The following is a 24,074-nucleotide window of genomic DNA, read 5'->3' on the forward strand; positions in this document are numbered from 1 at the left end:
ATCCAGAGTCTTTTTAAAACCTCCTCTCCGTGTTTTAGTTCCCGGTATCAAGGACGTGCTTCAGATGAAATGTTTAACTAAGCATCAAATTTTCAAGCACGAACCCAATTACCATAATAACGACCCAGTAAACAAATACTGGTAAGTCAGCACAACGTCTCACCCTAATTACCAAACCCAGAAATTGGCCCCAGACCACGGTCCCTCAACCCGGGGCGGGGGGGGGGGGAGGGAGAAGAGCCCGCTTCGTGAGGCGGCTGGGGCGGCGGTACGCGGGCTGCCTCTGCCCCCCGCGGGGAGGTCCCCTCCCCGCGGGGGGCAGAGGCAGCCCGCGTACCGCCGCCCCAGCCCCTGTTGCGCCGCCATTCGGCCGTGAGAGAGGGGGCAGCGGCGGAGGCCGCCCCGCTCGCCTCCTTCTTCCCAACCGACAACTGCCCGGGGCGTAAACGGCCGCTCCAGGTGCCGCCCTCGCCGTGAGGGGACGGCGGGCGGGCGCTGGGGGTGGGGGGTGGGGGGTAGGGAGCCGAAAGACGAGTTGGCAGCGCGGCCGCTGCGTTGGGGGCGAAGGAGGTATTTCTGTGGGAGCGCGGCCAGCCTGCCTGCCCGCCCGCCTGCCTCCGGCCCGCCCCCCCCCCTCCGCCCTCCCCCGCCCCGCCGCTGGTTGCCGGCTGACAGGTGCGCGCTCCTCCGCGGCAGCAGCGGCCCCGCTCGCCCCCGCCTCTGCCTGCCCCGCGCCCTCAGCAGCCCCGGCTCCTCCGGCCCCCGCCCGGCACGGCCCCGGATTGTTTAGTCCTTGGGAAGCTGGTCTGGGTCCAGATTTTGCTTTGATCCTTTTTTTTTTTTTTTTTTTTTTTTTAAAGAGAGAAAAAAAAAAGCCAAAGAAAAACAAAACCTGGAGACACAGAAAAGGGCTCTAGGAAAAAGTTTTGGATGGGATTATGTGGAAACTACCCTGCAATTCTCTGCTGCCAGAGCAGGCTCAGTGCTGCCTTCTCCCCAGCGGCGCAGCCCGCGCCGGGCGCTGCTGAGAGACGCCCGGGCCTCGGTGCCGCGCCGCCAGTGCCTGCTGTGCCGGAGCCCCTCGCCCCGCCGGCCCAATGCTCCTCCTCGGGCTGCTCCTGCTGACATCTGCCCTGGCCGGCCGGAGGCAGGGGGCCGCCGCCGAGTCCGACCTCAGCAGCAAGTTCGCCTTCTCCGGCGCCAAGGAGCAGAACGGTAAGGAGCAGCGGCTCCGCCGCCGCCGCGCAGCCCGGGGCAGGGGCAGGGCGGGGGCGGGCGCCCGGCCGGCGCGGCGCGGCGCGGAGCTCTCTTGCCTGCGGGGCTGCCCGGCGCCGCGGAGGGAGCGCGGCCCCGCGCGGGGTGGCGGCCGCGGGTGGGGGGGAGCTCCGTGGCCGGGCCGGGATGAACGGGGCTCGGCAGCTGGGTGTTTGCCCGCCGCGTTCGGGGGAGCGCTGTGGGTAAAAGGGCAGCGGTTAGGCGGCCGGGAGGGAGCCTAGCGCCGGCTCGGAGGCTCCCTCCTCTGCGGCCGGAGGTGCAAAATGTTTCCCTCCCAAAAACAAAAAAAAGCAACGACCCGCGCACCTTTGTACCCTAAATGCTTAGCTCTCGGGGGGGGGGGGGGGGGGGGGGGAATTGGGGGGGGTGTTTGTGTCTGTGCGTGAATGAGTGGTATTTTGTACAGGCTGGAAACGAGCTAATCCTGCATAGGAAATGAGAATTACTTTCAACTTTCAAGTGTACCTGAAATGTTTAGAAAACTCTCAAATGCGAGTTCCCTTGGGCTGGGGCTGCGCAGAGCTGGAGAAAGACTCCTTTCATACAGCAAGGGCAGCTTTGGGGTGTGTAATTTGCTTAGCCTCTGAACTCCATATGATTTACATTATTCAGATTTTTAAGCGCCTTTCCTCTTGATCTGCTATTATGAAGTCATTTTAAAGAATATTTTACAAACTGAAACGTTATATACTGCATGAAACCACACTTAGCATAGAATATCTAAAATTAAGGCTGTTAGCATACATTCATGGAACCCCTGGTGCTTAATGTACGGGGGTGTGTGTGAAAAATTTAGTACTTTGCACATCACCTAGAATGAGCTTTCTCCCTGGGCACAAACCAACACAAAAGGCCAAGCTGGGAGCTCTCAAAACTCTCTGAACTGTAATGAAATAAAGCAGAAACGCAGATTTGAGGCTAATTCAATTCTCTCAACTTTGAACTTGGGACTCCCCAGGCAGAAGTATTCTACGTCATATCTTTTAATAGAAAGCAAAGTTTCAGAGACCTCCACAAGTGCTCTGTGCATGGGTAGAATGTGCTAGTGAATTTAGGAGGGGGACATTAATACTGCTGTGGCCTGCTAATGTGATGATATATGGCACCTGCGGACTGCCAGAGCTGCTGATCAAAGAGCAGCACGGGGATCAATCTCTAATCAGAGCAACTGTGAAGGGCCAGAGGAAAGTGATCAAAAGACTCAGAGACCCGGCTATTCTGACAGGAAACCAATCAGACTTTGTGCACAGCACAGGAAATTATCTGCTCTGTGTGAGAAAAGGAATCACTCACTTTCTACCCCTTCCCAGTTTACCTGGCGTTTAGAGGCTTTAGGGCACCAGTTTGTGACAAAATGGACTTGGCACTAATATACTAAAGTCTCGTGCTGTTATGCTGCCTTCTGTTAAATTTGCATGGTGTGCATATGAAGCACATCAACGCACAGAGAATTACCATTGCTTTGCTTTAACTTTGTCAGGACTGGAAAGAAACCTGCTATGCTGTCAGTCTCCTCTAAGAGGTTTGTTACAGGATAACGCAGCTGGGCCCTGAAGGGCCACCAGGGTCCAACAATGGGAGCGCAACGATAAAGTGTAAAAGGTAGATCATACGGCACAGAAGCAAAACTGATGTAAACAGGTATAAGTATACGTGACAACACAAACTGCATTCTGCTCACATAAATCAGAAATGCAGCTGCCTTAGGTCAGGCTTCAACTGGTTTGCAATGCAATTTGGCATGCTCTAAGATACAGTCACTACGTCTTAGAACAAGTGCAAAGCCAGGATAATTTTTTTTTTTTTCTAAAGTGCCCTGAAACGGTATTCTGTGGTAGTTTATACTTAAAGCAGTCCAGGTTCTTCTTGTGGCTTACTTGAAGTCTGCTTTCTAGTTGTTCAATTGCAAAACTTACTTTAAAAATTAGCACAAGTTTAGGTACAGCTAAGTGCCAACCCCTGACTTTTCTTAACTGATTTTAATTATTTGGGGGATCAGTAACACTGGTCAAACCAGTTCTTACTTGATTTAATTAGAGTAATTTTTACACTCTGCTGCAATCTAAAGATTGTATAGCTTTTAGCTAGAGGCAGGTTAAAACTCCCTGGAGTATGAGAATGAGATATTGCTGTTCGCATGCCAAATAATCTTTGGTCAGGAGAGAGGGAGATTTTTCACTCACGCAGTCTACAAATAAAAATTCTGTCCTCTACTTGTAAAACTGCTAAATGGCCAAGAAGTTTTGCAGTAGAATGGATTACAGCGTTACTCAGCAACACACGTGGGTACTGTAGCTATTGCTTCAAGGTGATACTGAACGTGTCTATGACCAGTTATTAAATCAGTGGGACTACTTGTGTTACAAAGGGTAAGCATGTGCTTAAGGATTTATGTTTTCATAATTGGTTTTTATTTATTTATTAGCTAAATTATTATTAACTTCAAAATTACAGTTTGACTCTCTTTACTAAATGCAGACATCAGGAGTTCTCTTGTTTCTGCTATATAGGGAGTGTCATTTTAGGTGGTGATTTCCTAGTGTAAATATTTCTTTGTAATTGTAAATTAGCTATTCTTAGAACACAGTATTTTGCTGCTACCTCCTAGGAATTCAGTGTGACAGTTGTTGTGGGGCCAGTGTAACTCCATTTGAAACCACTTAAAACTACCTCTTTGTTTTTGTTGGCCCTCTGTTATAGTCAGATTTTCTTTAAGAACAGGTTTTATTTGTAAACTCTGCTTGACAGTAAGGAGTTTTATGTGATTTCCTTGAAAAATTCATATTTATCTTTAATGTTTTTATTTGTAATTCAACTGAGTAAGTATTCTTCCGGAGGATCAAAGACGTTTATGCAATGATTTTCTGGAAACTGAAGTAGCAGTAAATGGTGCATGTAGTGATGACTCCCATATATCTGGATGGATTTCATTTCCACAATTCTTTGTCCTGTTGAAAAACGGATTATGCTTTGAAGGGTTTTTCATACTTAGTTGGCTTTATCAGTTCTCTTATGGCTGTCTGATGCATTTATTACCATATTTCCATATTGAAGTAAAGAGTCAAGAAAAATTGATCACTCAGTTTCTTTTGAGGAACAAAACTCAATCTCTTGCATATTGAATTTGATTACTTGGATGGTTTACTTATTTCTTCTTTCTATTATAGTTCTTGCTACTTTTCCATCTACTTTTGATTGCTATTTTTATGCAGTATCTTCATCCTGTTTCTGTAGTTTCAACAATGTCTGAAGGAGCTAATGATGGATTGAGTAATGTGAATGACTTAATTCTAATGACTTAACTCTGGTGGTCTGAGTGCACCTGCTTATGTGATATTGTTAGTTTAATCTAGATTTGATTACAACATGAGATGGCAGGAGAATCTAAGTTCTGTTTTCTTGGCTGTCTTAGGAGTAGATGTGATAAATGTTTAAAGTAATTTTGCTAACCTATCAGCTGTTACAATTTCTATGAGAAATATGAGGATGTCTTTATAGAAAATAACGTAAAAACTACTATCGGGTGCCACAGGCAATGAAGTGTATAGCTTATGTGGTATGTACATTTAAAATGTAGTAATGAATGACTTCAGAAAACTGACAAACTGAGGTCAGTTAGCAACTCACCAGGACCAACTAGTTAGAAATATTAATTTTCCTGCAGTCAGTTTCAAGTGTGAATGAACAGCAGTAAATAGAGTTGCTGAAGTAAATGTTATAAACCCAAAGCACTTATTTCATTTCTGTCAATCCTGAAGCACAGGTAATGTACCGATGATGATCTATCTTTCGATAGATCTTAATTTCTTTTAAGTTTGGGGTGGTTTTTTTGTTTTTGCTTCCCCCCCTCCCCCCCCCTTCCCCTCCATGAATAGAAACTCTTAATAATAAGTTTCACTAACTGATCACTTCATAATGTATTTCTTAAATCTTCTGAAACGGGCAAGATTTATATTGCTTAAAAAAACCCAACCCAAACCAAAACCAAACAGGAGCCCTTGAGCTGGAGTTTGAGACTCACGCATCTCAGGCCATCCTTGGGAAAAATTGGTGGATGCAGCTGGAACTGAGTGAATAGCTGAAGTGCCAGAGGGAGCTTCTCTCGTCACCTCAGCGTGTGCGTGGCCTCACTCGCCTCCTCGCAACCACCTAGAGGATTTCCTGGTTCATGTATCTCCAAAGGGAACTTCCATCTTGTTCAGGGATGGGGACAGCATCACAACGCAGAGTTTCTGATTAAGTTCATTTAACTCAGGCTGAACACCTGAAAGAAGGTGTGGATGTCCAAGTGATGCAGCGCATTGAATCCTTGCAGAGGGGAATGTCAGTGCTTTTGCTTGCGTGCAGTCATTTGACTGCAAAATTATCTCTTATAAACCAACGTACTTCAAAGCAGTGGGAATCGGAGCCACCTCTGCTGACTCTTGTTGAATTGATGAGTACCAGTACAGTCTGTTGACTGCTGTGGGTAGCAGAAATTTTCTTCATTTCGAGAAGATAAGGAAGTATAAAATATGGGCACGTGTCATCTAAAGGGAAACTTGATAGTGATGCAATTTTTCTTAAGTTTAATCTATTTCTGTTTAGTCCAAGACTTGTTTTGAAATGTTTTAAAGCTCTTTTCCTGGGGAGTGAAGAATTACACCACATCCTCTTTTTACTTTAAGCAAAAGATTGTGGCAAATTAGAGAAGTTCTTCAACACCGCAATAAGTTGCAGTGGAAGAAAGTTTTAAAAATTGGGTTTTGCCTTCGTAGTTGACTTCTGGCATACTATCTGCTATTCAGCAGAGTGCTGCTTGGGACTTTTCCTTAGTCCTGCTGCTTCTCTCAGTTTCTTCTGTTAGGGAAAAGCAAGGGTTTTAAAAGCACAGACCATTTGCTATTTGTCCCAAATATGTAGGCATTCCAACCTTCCTGTATCTTTGTTAAATATCTTGAATGGAATTTAAGGGAGAAACACATAAAATCTTATTTTTGCAATAACTAGTTCTTATTAGGTTTGCAGATCAGACTTTAAAGCTTTATGTCATGTTGTTTGGGGGTGTTTAGTTTGTTTTTTCAGTTAGATACAGAGTTTTATAACAGAGAAGAAACACAGGGCATACCTTGGGACACTGACAGCTATACTACCAAAGGGCTTATGTTGAACTTTGTCTTCACATAATGTCTTTTATATCTTATAACTGTCTCCAAACCTTTTGAATCTAAATATTACATAGTCAACATGTGATAGCAAAGTACTGGTTTGCATCCTACAGCAGTGGTTGTGCATTACAGCAGAGCGGTTTTGGGGTTTTTTGTTGCTGTTGGTAGTTGCTACTTTTGGTTTTTGTTGTGTCTGACAGTTCCTGATTACTAGAAAGAGGATGCACTGTGCAAGCCCACTTCCCTTAGCTGGAAATGAGCCTCTTCAGTTGCTTTATGGGTAGCTCTTGGCTTTACCAGAGAGCCATGCCTTTGCTTTTTAGTCACAAAGTGCATGCCATGGAAAATACACTTCCCAGTGTGTAAGAGTCTTAGGAATTGGCCTGTACGTAAGTAGTCTTTCAGCAGAAACCCGTGGGACTTAGAAAAAGTTACACAACAGAAAATGAATAGAGCTAACATGTAGAAATGTGGTTATTTTAGTAGCACTTAGGTATGTGTATGAGTGCTTAGTTGTTTCGGAGTTTCTGAGAAATTAATTGTACATTAAAACTTATTCAGCCCTGTCATTCCCTTTTGGGGAAAACTTTTGCAGCTTGTGTTTGAATGTGAAATGCTTTTATTCAAGTAGGTGAGTGAAAATTCATAATGTGCTACTGTGAAGCTAAAATATAAATTTGTGTTTTCTAGAGGCTTCATTAAATTGTAGGATGTTATTTTAAGGTGGCAATGCCAGGAAAACTTATTCATGGCTCCATCTATAGACATCCTAGCCTTAGGGTTCATCTGTCTTCTGATCTTCTCGACATCCTTCTGCTGAGATTTTATAAGCATATCTCCAGTGTTACATGGGGTTATTTGTGCTTAATTTCATGTTCCTACAGCATACTAAGCAGTTTTCCTTTATGTGAAAATACCCAGTCTTACAAAGCATGTGTACAATAGCACCTCTACGTGTTTTCATAACCTAATCAGTTTCTACAGAAGTTGGTCAGCTGGGTGAGACAAGGCAGGCCTCTAGACCCTCACGGAGAAAGTCTAATACACAGAGAGTATAAGACCTATAAAAAAATTAATGTAAATGAAAGGAGAGAGCCCACCTAATTCCTTGGTCTCCTGCAGGCCTCCTGTGTTAGGGTTAGCAAGGGCTGTCTTTCTTCTGAGTTCAATTAGTTCTTTTCCAAATACTCCATCTTTGTTAAGCATGCCCACAGTTTTGGACTTTGACATTCGCCTTGCGTAGGTACGACCGTACATTTGCACTGGGCTCGTAGGCTGCTTGGCTTCCTGTCACTGTGGATTCCTCTGAAATCCTGCGAGTGCATGCTACCTCTCAACTTGTGTCAATGTGCTTTTACCTTTGCTGACTAGATCACCCGGTGAGCTGGCTGTAACTCATGTTAAAAGAACATCAACTGTTTAGTTAAGTCTCTTTTGAGCCGCTGAGTTATTATTTCCCTGTGTGGCTGTTCTCATTCAAGCTGGGCTAATTTAAGACTATGCAGGTTAACTCTGCAGTGAAGATGTTCACAGTGCTAGTTGCGGCTTTTTTTTTTTTTTTTTTTTCTTCTTTCCTTACTGCCATTTTCATATGCAGGTGTTTGGGGCTGGGGAAAGAGAATATGAATTAACCTCCCATGTACTGCAGTCCAACACGATACAGGCAGAAACAGCATTTGCACATGAAATAAGAAAATGTTCAAAGGTTATTTACCATGTAGTGCATCCTTTTATAGTAGTGAGAATGGGAGACTTGCAAAGGAGTAACCAGTAACACTTTTTTCAGTGACAACGTGCCTTTTTGTGAATTAATGAATAAATTATGAGGATTAATCTTGCACTTTATGGTAAATTTATTCAAGGTATAATTATAAACACAGATGTTTTAAGGAGATTCTTCTAGGGCGAAGAGCACCTCTGCTCATGTACTCCCTGAAAGCCCAAACCACTGAAATTTCTCCTTGAGTTTGTTAAAACTGATCATGAACTGTGTTAAAATAGTATGCAGGCATGGCTCAGTTTGATCACTGTTGTACTGATTTCTTTACATGAAGTGCAAGGTATGCACTGGTTCTGAGTAAAGCCAGGTGAAGGACCAGGCGGCGGGCAGCAGGGAGGCAGATGCTTTCCTCTGGTCATGCACCTTGCCAGCGCTGTGGCTGGCAGTAGAAATCCTTATTTTGAATTTTTTAGTGCTCTGTTTTCTAGATGAACAGTGGTGTTAGTTGGGTAGCTATCCTCTTACGTTCCCTATGATACTACAGTTCTACTAAAGGAAAGCGAGGGAGGTCTCTTTGCTTTCAGCAAAGGTCTGGCATAGCTGGTGGTAACTTTGAGTGCTGGATTTAAACTCCCTTATCACCTTTATGCGGCTTTTCTTGAAATGTTAAGTCTGTCTGTCTCAGAAGAAGCAAAGAGTATCTCGGGAAAAGGAAACAATGCTGCTTGTGTTTCCTGTACATTTAATTCCTTTTTGCATCGCTTCTGCTGTTATATTCTTATTATGAATTGGCAATAATTTATGTAAGAAGGTGGAGGGGCAGAAGGTTAGATGCTGCAGTTAATTAGGGAATTGGTCCTGTAATCTGGTAAATGGGCTTCCAACTAGGTTCAGGCAGTAAAAAGTAAAGGAGTGGTGCCCTTTTTGTAATTTTGACATTTTACATCTTTAAACCATTACTCAGTTTGGCACATATCAGCAAAGTATAATTTTCTGTGAAGGAAAAGTCCAGGTGTAAAATACCAGGCACTGTCATATTTGAAGAGTAGCTTACACTGGAAAAATGGTTTTGGAGACACTCTTAGCACACCTTCCATGTCAATCCATAGCTGTTAATCTCTCTATACCACTTTCTAAGCATCATTTGTTTAAAAGCACGTGAAGTGGGAAAATGACTTTGCTGGAAGAGGTACTGATTTGTGAAATAATGCGTAATATCACTTGTTTTAATTGTTATCTTTAGCTGTAGTCTTTTCTGCAAAATTCAGTTGTTCAGTCTTTTATTAAATTCTTATTTGGGGAGCTTCATTGGATGAGCCATTGCATGATAGCAACTAGAATATCTAAGAAGTTTGATTTTTTTTTTTTTTTTTTTTAAATTATTTTTCCCCCCAGTGTACTTGTAACCATCTGACTGCCTTCACCCTTGTTCAAACCAATCAGAGGTACGAGTCCTAGGGGCTCCAGGTTCTTCCTCTGATTGACAGGAAACCAACGCTCATTTTATACAATAGTTAAACATTAAAAAAGACATATGGCACAGGAAATTCTTTTGCTGTGTGTGAAGGTATGGCATTTCCAAATGAAAAGTGTTGTTCTGACTATTTCACCGGTAGTGGTGAGTTATATGAGGCCACTTCCATCTGCAGAGAGTCTGTTTCACTTGCTTGTGGTTCTGGGGCTCATTCAAATGCTCTAAAACAAAATAAAAGGAATGGATGTAATAACTTCTTTATGGAAAAGTCATAAAAAGCTACAGGGCCGTGTAAACAAATTGGGTCATTTACAAGATGTTTAAGTGATGGATATTCAGCCCAAATTCAAAGGTGTGGATTAGGTTTTACAGTCATCTTGACTGAATTTTGCCCTCAACAGGACTTTCTTTTTCTGCCAGCAGTGCCTTTGACACTACAGATGACAAATTCTCAGAAACGGTGTTTTCAAACATTTCAGTGCATTCAGAGTAAAGCCGAGGTACAGGAGAACAATTCAGTAGTATAATTTGATCTTTCTCTAGGTGATTGAGGGGCCTTTCTTGATCCGCATGGGTACACTGTAAAGCCGTAGTGGAACTTTGTAGCGTTCCTGGGGAAAATAAACTAAAAGAGTTTCCCTTCTGGATTCAAACATGCCTGAACTAATTACAAAGCAACCATTTTGGCTCTCTGGTCTGTTCATATAAATAGGTTTGCACAGAACAGCAGCAACTGTGATCCAAGTTAAACCGCGCTAGTCACAGAAACTTCTGTCGGACCAAATTGAAGCATTGAACATTATATCTATGGTGCGTCAACTCACAAGGCCCTTGTGACTCATTTCACCGTTTGTCGGAGAGTACTGAAAAAGTGGAATGGAAAAGAGGATAAGTAATACTTTTGCATGTTAAAACACATTCTGCAGGGTTATTTATATGCTTCAATGTAAATGCAAGCTTATGTATGGACAATTTGCTCAAGTTTGAGGAAGAGGCATTGGTGTTAGCTACTATGGGGTGCTTTCCTTCTCATGAGATGTGGTTGCTCAGCTCTGCTATTACCAATGCAACTTCAACTACCTTTCGTAACTGTTCATGCACTAAAATCTGCAGATCATTTCAGAATGAAAATAACTTTACTCAGCGCAAGCTTGGAGTTAGTTGTAATTAACTGTACATGGATGAAGCTACCTATTTATATATACAGTGCTAAATAATGAGCTGTTGACTCATCTTTTAGATGCTTGATACTGTGTCTGTGAAAATAATAGTTGTTACTTGGGAAGAGTATATGTGTGATTATACATTATTTGAAGAAGTCCTTCAGAAAGTGATTCAAATGAGTGTTGCATTGTGCAGTGTTGATTGTAAGAGGTTTGTATTCATATTAATGTCAATTTATGTTTTAAAAATACAGCTTTGGGAGGTGGTCTATCTTAGTATCTCAAGGCTTCAATGTCTTACTACTTAGTGAGCCTGTTGTTACGCAGGGAGACCCATACCTGCAAACATTTCTGTTGCTTGTGTAACTATAGTGGACCTGAAAGTGAAGTAAAGCTTCGTAATTGAGAGCTAACAAGTAATGGCTCCAAAACAAACATGATTTCTAGATGAAACTGTTGTATATGACCTTACCTAAATGCTACTTTTTAAAATATGGCTAAGGATTCTTGTTGGGCCTGCTTTCTTTTCTTTGTGTCATTCAAAAATACCCAGCCCCTGGGAGCACTGCATATCTATAGTCAGACTAGAGTCTGAAACTTGGAATACTCTAAAAATTTCTGCTAAGCACTCACTGTATTTCTCATAGTACTTGCTAGTATAGGAATTCACAAAGTACTTACTTCTAGTGCTAATGCAGCCTTGTAGTTATTTCTTCTGAAGTGGAGATTGAATTTGTGATGAACAGTATAATTACCGCTAAGGGTCTTTGCCAGTAGAGTCTTTTCAGCGATCTTTACCTATTCTCATAAGATCCTTTATAAAGATTGGCATAAGATGTTGAGATCAGCCATCTTTTTGGTTTCTTCATTGGGGATCTTTATTTTATATCTGTTCTCAGTACCTACAAAAGGAGTATGTGAGTGGGGAAGTGGGTGTCCTAGGCTGAGTCCAAACAGGGCTGGCAGAGAGTTTTTGTGCTCATTAACTTTCATCTGAAGAGAGACCATTGACATCTTCTTTATCTTACCTAACACCTCAAGAGTGCCACACCTTGGTAAAGGGAGTGTACCAGTAAAGAGAGCTCTGTTACTTGAATATCTACCTGATTTGCAAAATTATCTTACTGCTTGTGGGGGAAAGATGGGTTTGTATAGTTGTCAAGTAGAAATATAAACATGTTTCTAAAGCACATGCTTGCCTTATCAGCAAGAATCTTATGAAACTCTGATTGGCCTTATTAGTCAAGATGCATGTGAAGGTACTGTGTAGTGATAATACCTAATGAAAGAGTTGTGATATGTTTCCATATTCTTACTGCTTTTAGTGTAATCATGTTACCAAAATTTGGACCTGGTTAGTTCTTGGCAATAGGGAAAGAAACCGATAATGCGCCTGTAGTGTATCTAACACTGTCTGTTAGTTTTACAGGATCTGTAGGTTCTCTTTAAGATTAAGTTTGAGAATCTACGATGTTATCGTTAAGAAAACTGTTTCAGGGTTGGATCAATGCCCTTGCATAAAGCTGATTTCTCTTGTTCATTATTGAAAACAACCCAGATCTTGTTAATGGTTCTGATTCATCTGAAACAGTTTAAAATATTTCACCATAGAATAGAGGCTTAGTTTTCTTGTGGACACTTTTAACAGCACAGCAGTTGCTGTGCTTATTTCTAGCAGCAGTTGCTTAATAGATGGTCTTTAATTACTCAAATTTATAGTTACATGCACTTGTATGCGGTTTATTCTGACATTTTAATGTATGTGGATGCTTAATGTATGTTTGTTCTAATTCTGTTTATTGAGCTATATTCGGGCTAGATTGACTTGTTCAGATTTTTTCACTTTCAGGAAGTACTTGGTGCTCCTTATTTTCAGTATTTGCATTTCAGATGAGAATGTGTTCTCTGCAGTTTTTTAAAAAGCAAGAATCTCTTGGTTTGAGTTGGCTTGGGCAAGCAATGGTGAATATTGGAGCTAAAACTATTTAGACTGTATTAAAAGTGGCTTAGCAGTGTGTTAAACAGGTCCCAAAACATTCAATAAATGAAATATTGTATAGTTTAAATAGTACTCTTGTCTTGTATATTTGAAGATCAACTAATGCTAGGTAACATGGCAAGTAATATTTACATTTCACTTTCATTTTCTTGGGTTTGGGAAGAAAGGAGTCTTCCCTGCTCTTCTACATGTCAGCTGTTCGTACATTCATTTAATTCCAGGCAATAGGGGCTGTTGAACATGTGGATCATAGCCCAACATGCAGCTTGGATGTGGCCGATATGCTCCGCAGAGGGATAATGTCTCATCTGTGTGGCTGCAGCTGGTTCACGCCATCTGGATTTGGAATGTGCATGTGCACCCAGATGTTGCTACTGAATACAGAATAGAGTAGCTATTGATTTCTGAAGTCTTGTCACACCAGCCTGTCTTCAGGATCTTAGAAGACAACTCTGGATATGTTTTTGGTTTTTTAAGTGAATGGTTTTATAAATGAATTGCAGTACCCTTTTTTTTTTTTTTTTTTTTTAACATACATATATATATTATTGCCTCTACTGCAGTAGAGGCAATTCCCCTGCAAGGGAATGCATTCCCTTGGCTGGCTTAAGACTTCAGGGACAGCTACAATAGAATGATGTTAGTTTTTAGTCACAAGTAGCTGGTTTTTTTCAGTTATATTCACTCCTTTCCATCATCATTTTGCAGGATATTCATTGCTTTGAAGCTTGAAGTCTACCCTAAAAGACATTTTGTAAAGTACTTAATATTTGTGGTAATAGATTGCATTTAGTTAACTCCTGCCGCTGCTTTAGTCAAATCCTTAATATAAAGGCAGTTCTAAACTTGCTGCTTACTATAATGCATGCTATTCTATGTACTAGTGATTTATTGTTCTGTACTGTTCCCTTAAGTATGAATACTTCCTCATAAATAGTGCGTTACTAGCTGACTAGCTCTAATCCCTAAACTTCCCCACTGACAGTACTTTGGATAGGTGTAAAAGATGTAAAGATATGTTGAGGAGTGGTTCACTAAGGTACCCAAAAAGTTTTCTCCGTGCATGAGGAATTCCACTGAAGTTGAGAATTGATTGGATCTAGTTACTAGGAGAAAATTACATGATGCACATTTTCAAGATCAAGCCATTTTCATTAATTCAAAGGTTGGAAACAGGAAACATCTAGCAAGATGACTTATTTTTCAGACTTTTGATTATGTCCATAAAATGTGAAATTAAGTTCAGCAATTGTATTCATGTTTGCTATGGTGGTTGTGCCTGTCTAGCTATAAAAATCATTTACTGCATGTGAATTGCTTTATTATCTAAAAAAAAAAAAAAAAGAAATTAATAATGGTTGAAGATAAAGTTTATTTATGGAAAGTAGTATTTGAAAGATAAAAGCTAATCTTACTTTCATATTTTGAGCATTATTTTCTTTTATAGTTCTCTTCATTCAGTGCCTTTTCTAAGCTAAGGAATCCAAGCTGTATGTAGAACAACAGGACTTCTACCCCATTTACAGTAAAATATTGATGGACAGATATGGAAATCTGTGCTGTTGATAAGAATTTGAAAATAATTTGGTAAAAACTGTAACCAAAAAAATGCTGCTGCCTTTACGCTAAGGGAGAAACGGTCTTTCCACAGTTCGCAGAATCGTTGAACAACGTTGGATGTATTACAACATAGAGAAGTGGTATACGTTAAGAGGTAAAGATAGAAATGTGAAAAGGAAAGCAGTGTTGAAAGCCACCTGTAGGAGAAAAAAAAAGATGTTAGCAGTGAACCACACTGCAAATAAACTGTCTCTCTGTGTATCTTTTTACTTTCTGTAGTAGAAGGCTGAATAAAAGGGCTCCAGCACAGTAACTCTTCTTTGATGATTACCAAATGTGGTTGAATTTTTTTTCATACTGTTGTGCATGAATATCTTATTTTGTAAGTCTACTAGACAGATATCACCTGATTTTTACATCATGTAAAGGTATTGAAAAGTGGGGTTTGGAAGATTTTTCACTGTAACAATCAGGACATGAAGCTGTAAACAGCAAAGACTGCAATCTAGTTTTCATAAACGCTGCCATATACTGGCTTGGTTTGTCCTTCTGCAGCATGGCTAACTGAGAGCTCTTTTTGAGGTGCTGTTCCTCAAAATATAGGATGTGTGTGTTGGTGGTCGTTGTTGTTTGAACAAGTAGGTCTTTATTGTCATTCAGCTAAACTTCTGGAAGGCAAGCTTCTAATGCTGCATTAACTACGTCCTGAGGCTGGTTTGTTACAAAGCAATATTGGTAAGTCATTGGCTTTGTATTTATGTTATTAACCCATAATAATCAATATGAGTGGAGGTTTACTTTTTCAGAGAAAGACATGAATACTGTGCCATTTTCTCTCTCACTTCACATTAATCAGAGTTCATATCCAGGGAGTGAAGAGAGAAACCAATACTTTCAGCTGTGATAGTTTTTCATGCTAAAACATTCTTCAATGTCATGTAAGTATTTATATGTCTGATGAAGTACAGATAAAAGTAGCAGATTCTTAGGCGTTTTATCAGTATTGGATTCTCAACATAAGCAACCGCTGTTTTTCGCTGTTTTCTCCTCGTGCACCAAAATCGAAATATGAGACACATCCTTTCGAATTGCTAGTCTTTTGTGTGGCTAGTAATTGTGGTTTTAAGAGACAGCTTTGTACCAGTAATTATCATTACTTTAAATGAGAGCAAATTATAATACTTTTAAAAATCAAGATAAAAATATTTAAAAAATGAAACTTAATGGCAATGGAAAAATCTTATGTCTCTCTGAAACTTCTCAATATACTTTCTTTTCTGGCACCATGCTTATGTTGCCACTAGGAACTTGATCCTTAAAGCAAGAGGTGAGAACGTAACAAACTGTGCAATGGCACCTTGGTGCCAAGATAGATTCAGTGCAACCATATTTTGTTTTTGTTATTCCTGGCACTTTTGGAAAGAATGATTTCATAATGCCTGAAATGTTTCTGAGGAGAAACAAGATTTCCACCAAGACCTCTTTCTTTCTTCCTTTCCCTTAACTTTTAATTATTCTTCTGGGTTGAGGAGCTCTGCTTAGAGCTTGTGTTATACATCAGACTGGTAAGCAGTATTTTTTTTTTTTCTGTGTGTACTTAAAAAAAAAACAAATAGGAGGAACATAGTGTTATGCCCTCTTTCAAGAGTTATGTTTACAGTTAAGAGTGCCTATGTTTATAAACCATGGGGAGGCAGTCTTAATGGAAATAAATAATTGCTATTTGTAGGGCACAGAGAAGCTCATGAGAAGGTAAACCAAACTAATTACTGAAAATTTTAACAGTAGCTGTTTTGTCAAAGTGAGCATTGAGTGTCTGTTGCATTGGTATCCTGATAGACACAGTACACTCTGTGTAACGGTACTGCCTAGATACAGAGGCAGCCAGTTGGTCTAACTCCCTGTATTATGTCTTAAAAGTGACTTTTTTCAAAAGTAACAAGAGTACCTAATAGAAAGTTCTTTTTTAAATTGTGACCTCTCAAAAGAAGGGCCAATTTGAGCCTGACCATTTGTGATTGAAAGCTGTCTCCTGGTTGTGATGTACCAAATGACTATAAAAGTCAGTGGTTTGGTTAAAGAGGGAGTAGTGGAAAACAAGTGCATTCCTGTGGTAAGATGATGGGAAAAGGAAAATGAAGTAAAAGAAATGCAAGGAGAACCATTTTGAGGCTGTTGGAAAAACAGTGGCTTTAGCCTTAATGAATTCTGCGTTTTTGGTTTTTTTTGCATGTGGGGGTTTTGGGTTTTTTTTAAATAAACTGAGCCCTAAGGCAAAAGGGTGGGATCCAGACGGTGGTTACAGTGTTGATTTTTGAGTAGAAAGGTCAGCAGCTTGCACCTGCCAAAAAGATTTTGGTCAGAAATGGTTAGAATGTGGCTTTACGTACGGATGGAGGAAGAGGAGCTCTGGTAATTTCTCTGTATGTGAACAGCTCTGGAGCCCCTGGAATCATCTTTTGCAGATATAGAAGTTATAATGGTCAACATGAGGCTTTCGGTGCTCAACTAGCATCCACTTTCTGTTGCAGTTAGAGAAGGGCTAGAGGGAAGGATCTTGCATGTAGCTGGAGTGGTCTGAGATTCGGCTTCTGAAAACTGAACAAAAAAACCCTAACAAACCACCCCAACCAAAACCAAATCAGTCCTTCTCTTCAAGACCACTTGTTTACAAGGAACACACCGTAAATATAATAGGATCATTTGCTCAAAGGACGAAGCTGTTTATGTTACTACTACCTTTTGTAGCAAACAGTAGAGAAACTCCATAGGAAAGCTTGTTAAAAAAGAATTACAATGATCAGATCAAAACTAGGACATGGTCTTAAAAAAAAAAAAGGCATCCAATCAAATGTTTGCCATATTTGACAAATAATTTTCCTCCAGATCTTTTCTGTGAAAGATGCTGATGGTTTTCACCTAGGTAATGTGAACAGGTACTTTCTCTGCAGTGTAGGAAGAGATGCTACTAAGATGCTGTCTTCTGCAGTTCCATAAACACTGTCTTGAAATACAAGTGACAGAAGCAAGGCAGAAGTAATAATATTATACAAAATTTAAGAATGTCTTTAAGCAAATGAGATCCAACTCAAAGAATCTGTTTTCATTCTCTGACAATTATGGTTGTGTTTTGCTTTTAAGACGGGTGCCCTGGTCTTAAAATTCTTGCTGCTCTGGAATTTCCTTCCCTTCCAGAACTGAAGTCTTCTGTATGTAATTCAGCTTTCCTGAATTTTCTTTCTTTTATAAAAAGAGTACCCGGTTCATTGGTTCTGGGTAGGTTTTTTCCTTACTTCTTCAAATGTTTATTTGCAAATACCGGTTCAAATAAGCAATATTACATTCAAAGAGATTGTGTCCAGAAAATAACTTTCTAAATAGCTTCAGATACCTCATCATCTTTCTTACAGTGAAAAAAAAATATTTTTAAGTTACTAATTTCTCAGGCCTGGTATGATTCTGTTTTCTTTCCATAGCTTTCTCATATACACAACAACATGAATTACTCAAGACCTCACTTTAAAATGTTAACATTTTTTAATCTAACTGCAGAGGGTTACCTAATGGTGATAATGCCACCTGCAACAATTATTTTATAACTCTTCAAGCTGTAGATATATATTAGGCGTTAGACAGCGTTAACAACTTTCTTGAAGTACCTGAGAAATCCTCCAGGATCGTGATGCTAGAAGACCTTTTTATTGCTTCCTTGATGTAAAAATATTGCCAGGGACTTCACTTAATGACAATCTATCAGCGTAACACTTCAGTTATATTTCTTAATATCATGGTATCGTTCAGGTGGTAATAAAGCATAAGCAATTGAAAGCACAAGGTCTAGCTATTTATCTTGTTTTGTTCTTGTAATCTACTTGAAATTAGGTTTAGCCACTACTTGAGTAGGCTTCCAAAGAAATATAAAATGTTAGATGAAGGAGTTTTGGAGACAGTGTGGTAGTCTTCCATCTGTATTGGTACTGAATGTGACATGATGGTGCTTCTGTAATTGTTTGTGGGGTTTTTGCTGTTTGTTTGTTCTTTTTTTATTTTTCTTCTTCCTCTCCCCCTACTCATGTTGGAGGGTTGAGATGGTGACTGAGATCACCTATCACTTGCTGCAGGAATAACACACTGCTTTAACCAAATTCAAACTGGAGAATTGCTCTTGATCCCCATAAATTCCTTCCTAAACACTTAATTTTCTTGCTCTACAATAATGCCTTCGGTTTAGAACAGCCACTAATTAACTCCTTTGAGTTGTTTATTCCCCGTTTGGATCTGTAAGAATATAATCGCCATTCTGTTGCCTAGTCTTACACAACTCTGGATATATTATAGTATTGTTTGGGATCTTTACATGAAAGATGTGACTAAATGTCCGTTTATTATGTTTCATTTTTAACTTGTGGAAACTGTAGGAAGAGAAGCTGTAGCAGTTGTGGCACTGGGGTTTGAAAGCACAGCTGAAATCTTTAAGAGAAAAGAAAAAGAACAGAGTTAGGGGCAGAACAATTACAAAGCTCACTCAGACATGACTTGTCTACCAAGAAAATTTCAGTTAAGAATTACCTTCTAAATCTGGAAATATTTAAAGATGTAAAACTTAGGGTTAATTAGCTCATTAAATATTAGGCTGAGGAGAATTCAAGAAAATTATTCTTGATTACACTCAAAAAGAAGTGCTTTGTATTTGAGATGAAACAATTTTATTAAAGGGTAGGCAAGGAGAGGTAATTAAAGATATGGAATAATATATGCATTTTGAATATCATCAATGGTAATGAGGCCAAAAGGAAGAGATAAGGTTAAGTATAATGCTGTGATCCACAGTACTGTAGATTAAAAGAAAGCACTAGTAATGTAGCCTGTGTGCCAGGGCAACTCCCTGAGAAATATCTAGAAGGTAATAGCAGCCATTCCAGGCCAAATGAAAGGTCTCGTTAGCTCAGTGTGTTGTGTCTGACAGCACCCATTAAAGAACATAATGATGATTCCCTGACCTATTCTCCCACCTTCTAGAATTTTAGTAGTCAGAATTTTTTTTTAAGCTGCAAGCAGAATTTTGGGGTTTGGTAGCCCAATAGCTTTTTGAAACCTTGTAAACTTCTGCTATCTACAGTTTCTAGTGGTAAGAAAGGTTAACCATGTAAAGATAAATACCTTCTTTTGGTTGCTTCACATGCACTATTGGATCATTTTATTCAATATCATCTAGTTCTTTGGTTTTGCCTATGATTTTTAGATTTGACCTGCTATTGTGGAGCCTCACCTGAGAGCTGCTCCAGGCTTTGGCTCTGCCATGTTGTTCTCCTGTATAGTGTTTGTGTGTATGTCTGTAGTAAATATGCACATATGTATATGTGTGGGTATAGGAGATATGAATAAAAATGCATATAAAGTATGTATATTCATATAGTATTTCCTCACCTAGTGGATGAGGCGAAGGCTGTGGATTTGGTCTACCTGGACTTCAGTAAGGCCTTTGACACCGTCTCCCACAGCATTCTCCTAGAGAAGCTGGCGGCTCACGGCTTAGACAGGTGTACTCTGCGCTGGGTCAAAAACTGGCTGGACGGCCGGGCCCAGAGAGTTGTGGTGAATGGAGTTACATCTAGTTGGCGGCCGGTCACGAGCGGTGTTCCCCAGGGCTCAGTTTTGGGGCCGGTCTTGTTCAATATCTTTATCGATGATCTGGATGAGGGGATCGAGTGCACCCTCAGGAAGTTTGCAGACGACACCAAGTTGGGCGGGAGTGTTGATCTGCTCGAGGGTAGGAAGGCTCTGCAGAGGGACCTGGACAGGCTGGATCGATGGGCCGAGGCCAACTGTATGAGGTTCAACAAGGCCAAGTGCCGGGTCCTGCACTTGGGCCACAACAACCCCATGCAGCGCTACAGGCTTGGGGAAGAGTGGCTGGAAAGCTGCCTGTCAGAAAAGGACCTGGGGGTGCTGGTTGACAGCCGGCTGAACATGAGCCGGCAGTGTGCCCAGGCGGCCAAGAAGGCCAATGGCATCCTGGCCTGTATCAGAAATAGTGTGGCCAGCAGGAGTAGGGAAGTGATCGTGCTCCTGTACTCGTCCCTGGTGAGGCCGCACCTCGAATACTGTGTTCAGTTTTGGGCCCCTCACTACAAGAAGGACGTCGAGGTGCTGGAGCGTGTCCAGAGAAGGGCAACGAGGCTGGTGAGGGGTCTGGAGAACAAGTCTTATGAGGAGCGGCTGAGGGAACTGGGACTGTTTAGCCTGGAGAAAAGGAGGCTGAGGGGAGACCTCATCGCTCTCTACAGCTACCTGACAGGAGGTTGTAGCGAGGTGGGTGTCGGTCTCTTCTCCCAAGTAACTAGTGATAGGATGAGAGGAAATGGCCTCAAGTTGCGGCAGGGGAGGTTTAGATTGGATGTAAGGAAAAATTTCTTGACTGAAAGAGTGGTTAAACATTGGAACAGGCTGCCCAGGGAAGTGGTGGAGTCCCCATCTCTGGACGTATTGAAAAGATGAGTAGATGAGGCGCTTAGGGACATGGTTTAGTGGGCATGGTGGTGTTGGGTTGATGGTTGGACTCGATGATCTTAGAGGTCTTTTCCAACCTTAATGATTCTATGATTCTATCTGCTGGTATTCCAAGTATCAAAAAGTATTGGCAAGCAGTATTCGAGATATGAGGACACCATGGATTTATACAGTGATAGTGTTTTCTCTGGTTCTCTGTGCTTTTGCCGCAGGTTCTTAATGTGCAGGTTTTCCTCTTACCAGTGTAATCCTGTCCCAGTAGGACAGACAGCAGCTCTGCACATGGAAAGATGCTGAGAAATTGCTTTGTGTTGTGCTCAGATCTGGGAGTGATGGGAACCACAGTGAGATGAAGCTATAAATTTCACAGGAGCAAGCTGTTTCCATGTTCCACTTCAAGTGTATCATTGTTAATACGGGTAAAAGATGTAATTCAGGTGGTGACTGTAAAAATGGGAAGTAAACTTTCTTAATTGTTCTTTCCTGAGCATTAGGCTGTGGTGTCAAGTGGTCTGTTTGTTTTGGCCTTGGTTTTCTTCCCATAGACTTTTTTTGGTTTGTAAACCTTCAGGACCAGAATCTACTCCTTCATTAGGCCTCTGCCTAAGAGGAGCGGAGGCTATTTCTTCTACCTGCAAAAGGAACAGGTCTAGTTACTGAGTTTATATGAAGAGCCCTTTTCAGTACTGTCATCGGCAAATCGCAGCTTTCTGAAGGCAGCATGGAGGCTGTGAAAACTGTGATCCATTTGCCATTCATGTGAGGGAAGGACATGTACATGTAGGAAAGTTTGTTTTGCATTAGATCTAGAGATGTTTGTCTGAGCATCATAATGACAGTAAATTGTCTTTGCCAATTATTTCAGCACCCCAGTTGAAGGGGAACCTGCCCTAGAAGTAAGCAGGTTCTTCAGTGTAGCCAACGATATTTAGATCTTGCAAAGGAGTTGCTAGTCTCCCATCCTTTTCCTTGCCCTCTTTCTGACTTGAATTTTATTTGTAAGAAAGTTTACCAGTGAGTTTCACAGATAACGCTGTATGTTTGTCTACCTTGTGTATGATAGTGATTGATTTCCCCTTCCCCTCCTTTTTAAACGGAATATTTTCTAGGGTTTCTTGGTTATTTTTAAATGAAGAAAAACATATCCTTCAGAGTACCAGATGCTTCACCTTACTGTATCTTTCTAGTTTCTCTTGAGTCAGCGTTTGGGTGCCATTTTGCATTTAGGAATGTGTTTTTTGACTGAAACCAAAATAAAAAAAATATTTGTTCTTAGAAAAGTATATTAAAGAGAGAATTTGTGTACCTCTGATGGCTTCTGTCCTCTGAAGTCCTGGTTATTATACACACAATAAATTAAACCTACTTAGTCGATAATCCTCATTAACCTCATCAGGTAGAGGTGATAAGCACTAGGTAGTAGCATGTACTTGTGTTCTGGTAGTATTTTTAAATTCCGCAGTTCTAGAGTTAATGTTGATGGCACGACACTATTATGTTTAAATTGTAGAATTAAAACCTCAGCTTTAAATTTACCTTGGGAATTTATTTGGTAGGCATTTTTGTGTTTGAGATGACTTACAAGAAATAATTTTCAATATTGCCTTCTATGTTTAAAGATAGCCTAGCAATTGAACTGTTAAGTTGTCTTTTTGGGTTGCTTTTTTTTTTTTTAATGGATTCCTAGAGGAGGAATGAACTCTGCAGTCATGAGCAGCCTAATGCATGCTCTGCTGAAATTTTTTCTTTGCTTCAGTAGTATTGGATGACCCTGTTAACTAAAGCCTACCAGTGATCCAAGCCTGGTTCTTCGTGGGCAGTGTTAACAGTGGGGTTCGGTGTCCCTGAGGATGGTGTCAGTGGCACACTGCTTGCCAGCGGTTCTCATCTGTGGGAAAACTTTCTGAGGGAAAAGGTGCTTGGGGTGAGATCTGTTTCTTGGTTGCTGATGGATCCAGTACTGATCACCTGGGCCTTTTTTCTCAGTCTCCTGTATCTGCCTTAGGAGGGGCTAAAGGTATTGGGGGAGGAAAGCAGAGAAATGGATATTTGGTGCACAAACTGAAAAATGCTTATAAATATATTTCATATTTTTCTTTATTTGGAGAATATTACGTGGCTTTATTCACTAAAATAATTGGACTTTTATGAAAATATAGGCTGAAGTGATACCATGCTAGGTGAAATGTAATAGCAATCTCAGATCAAGTTGCTCATACTTCCTTTTCTGGCTTGCTTTCAACTGTGCCTGTGAGCGCAAAGGAATGGCATGTATTTATACATTTGTAAATAAGATCCCACACATTTTCCGCTTGAGAACATGCACTCGGACCTTTTATGGTCAGAAGGGGGTGTTTCCCTCTGTCTGTGAGCTACCCAGAAACTACACATTTTCAAGTATGCAGTTCAGAAACTTACAGATAATACTTCGTAAATTTGAGTTTAAATAAAGAAGTTTGGGGGATTAAAGGCAAAAAAAGTATTTTTTTCTCTTTTTTTCAGTAGAAATATACTTTAGGATAAACAAACAGGTTTTTAAGTCCATGTTCTTGCTAAGCTGAATTGCCTCATTCAGCTTTACTTCTAAAAATAACACTTAGATCAAGCTCTCATGACTATGTTTCTTGTTTTCAAAATGTCTGTTTATCAAGAGAGATTCAGTTGATAATCGCTTATTAGGATGTCCAGAACTCTTTCTGGATATTCAGTGTCAGTTGATCATAATGGATCAACATACTCTAGCAATAATATTCTTAGAAGAATTGATTTTGTGTTTTTTAAAAAATAACCAAAAACCCACCTAGGTGACATGAAAATATTTCAAAAATAGTAGCTACTAACTGGTCTATTATTTCACTTATCAAAGAAATTTCTGATTCAGTTTGACTGATATCCAACCCCATAAGACGGATGCAGAACACTTAAATGTCACTGCTATTAAAACATACTGTTATATTGAGTAATATAGAAGCCACAAATGCAATAGTATACTTATGAAGCAATTTAGCTGCAGCGAGCATAATAAATATGTTATCTTTCTTTTATGTGAAATGGTGAACTGTTTTAGGGAAACTGCAGTGTGCAGTACAAAATGTGTGTCCAGGTGGGGTTTCATTTTCCACCAACTGTATCACTTCTGATCATCAGAGCTTTGAAGACTGCAAATAATCTGAAGCTGGACAACTTGAAATGCTTGAAATACACTAGAAGAGCTATAGCTTTTTCA

The 24,074-nt window shown here is 40.5% G+C and overlaps 1 protein-coding gene across 1 annotated transcript in view; it reads left to right on the forward strand.

Moving 5' to 3' along the window:
* The first annotated feature begins 896 nt into the window (after positions 1-896).
* PDGFC (platelet derived growth factor C) overlaps positions 897-24,074 on the forward strand; it is a 138,043-nt gene continuing 114,865 nt past the window's right edge. Inside the window, exon 1 of the mRNA XM_076336634.1 lies at positions 897-1,215. Within this exon, the coding sequence (XP_076192749.1) occupies positions 1,098-1,215 (118 nt within the window). The 5' untranslated portion in view covers positions 897-1,097. The remainder of the gene's footprint in view (positions 1,216-24,074) is intronic.

This window comes from Aptenodytes patagonicus, chromosome 4, assembly GCF_965638725.1.
Source record: "Aptenodytes patagonicus chromosome 4, bAptPat1.pri.cur, whole genome shotgun sequence".
Classification (NCBI taxonomy): domain Eukaryota; kingdom Metazoa; phylum Chordata; class Aves; order Sphenisciformes; family Spheniscidae; genus Aptenodytes; species Aptenodytes patagonicus.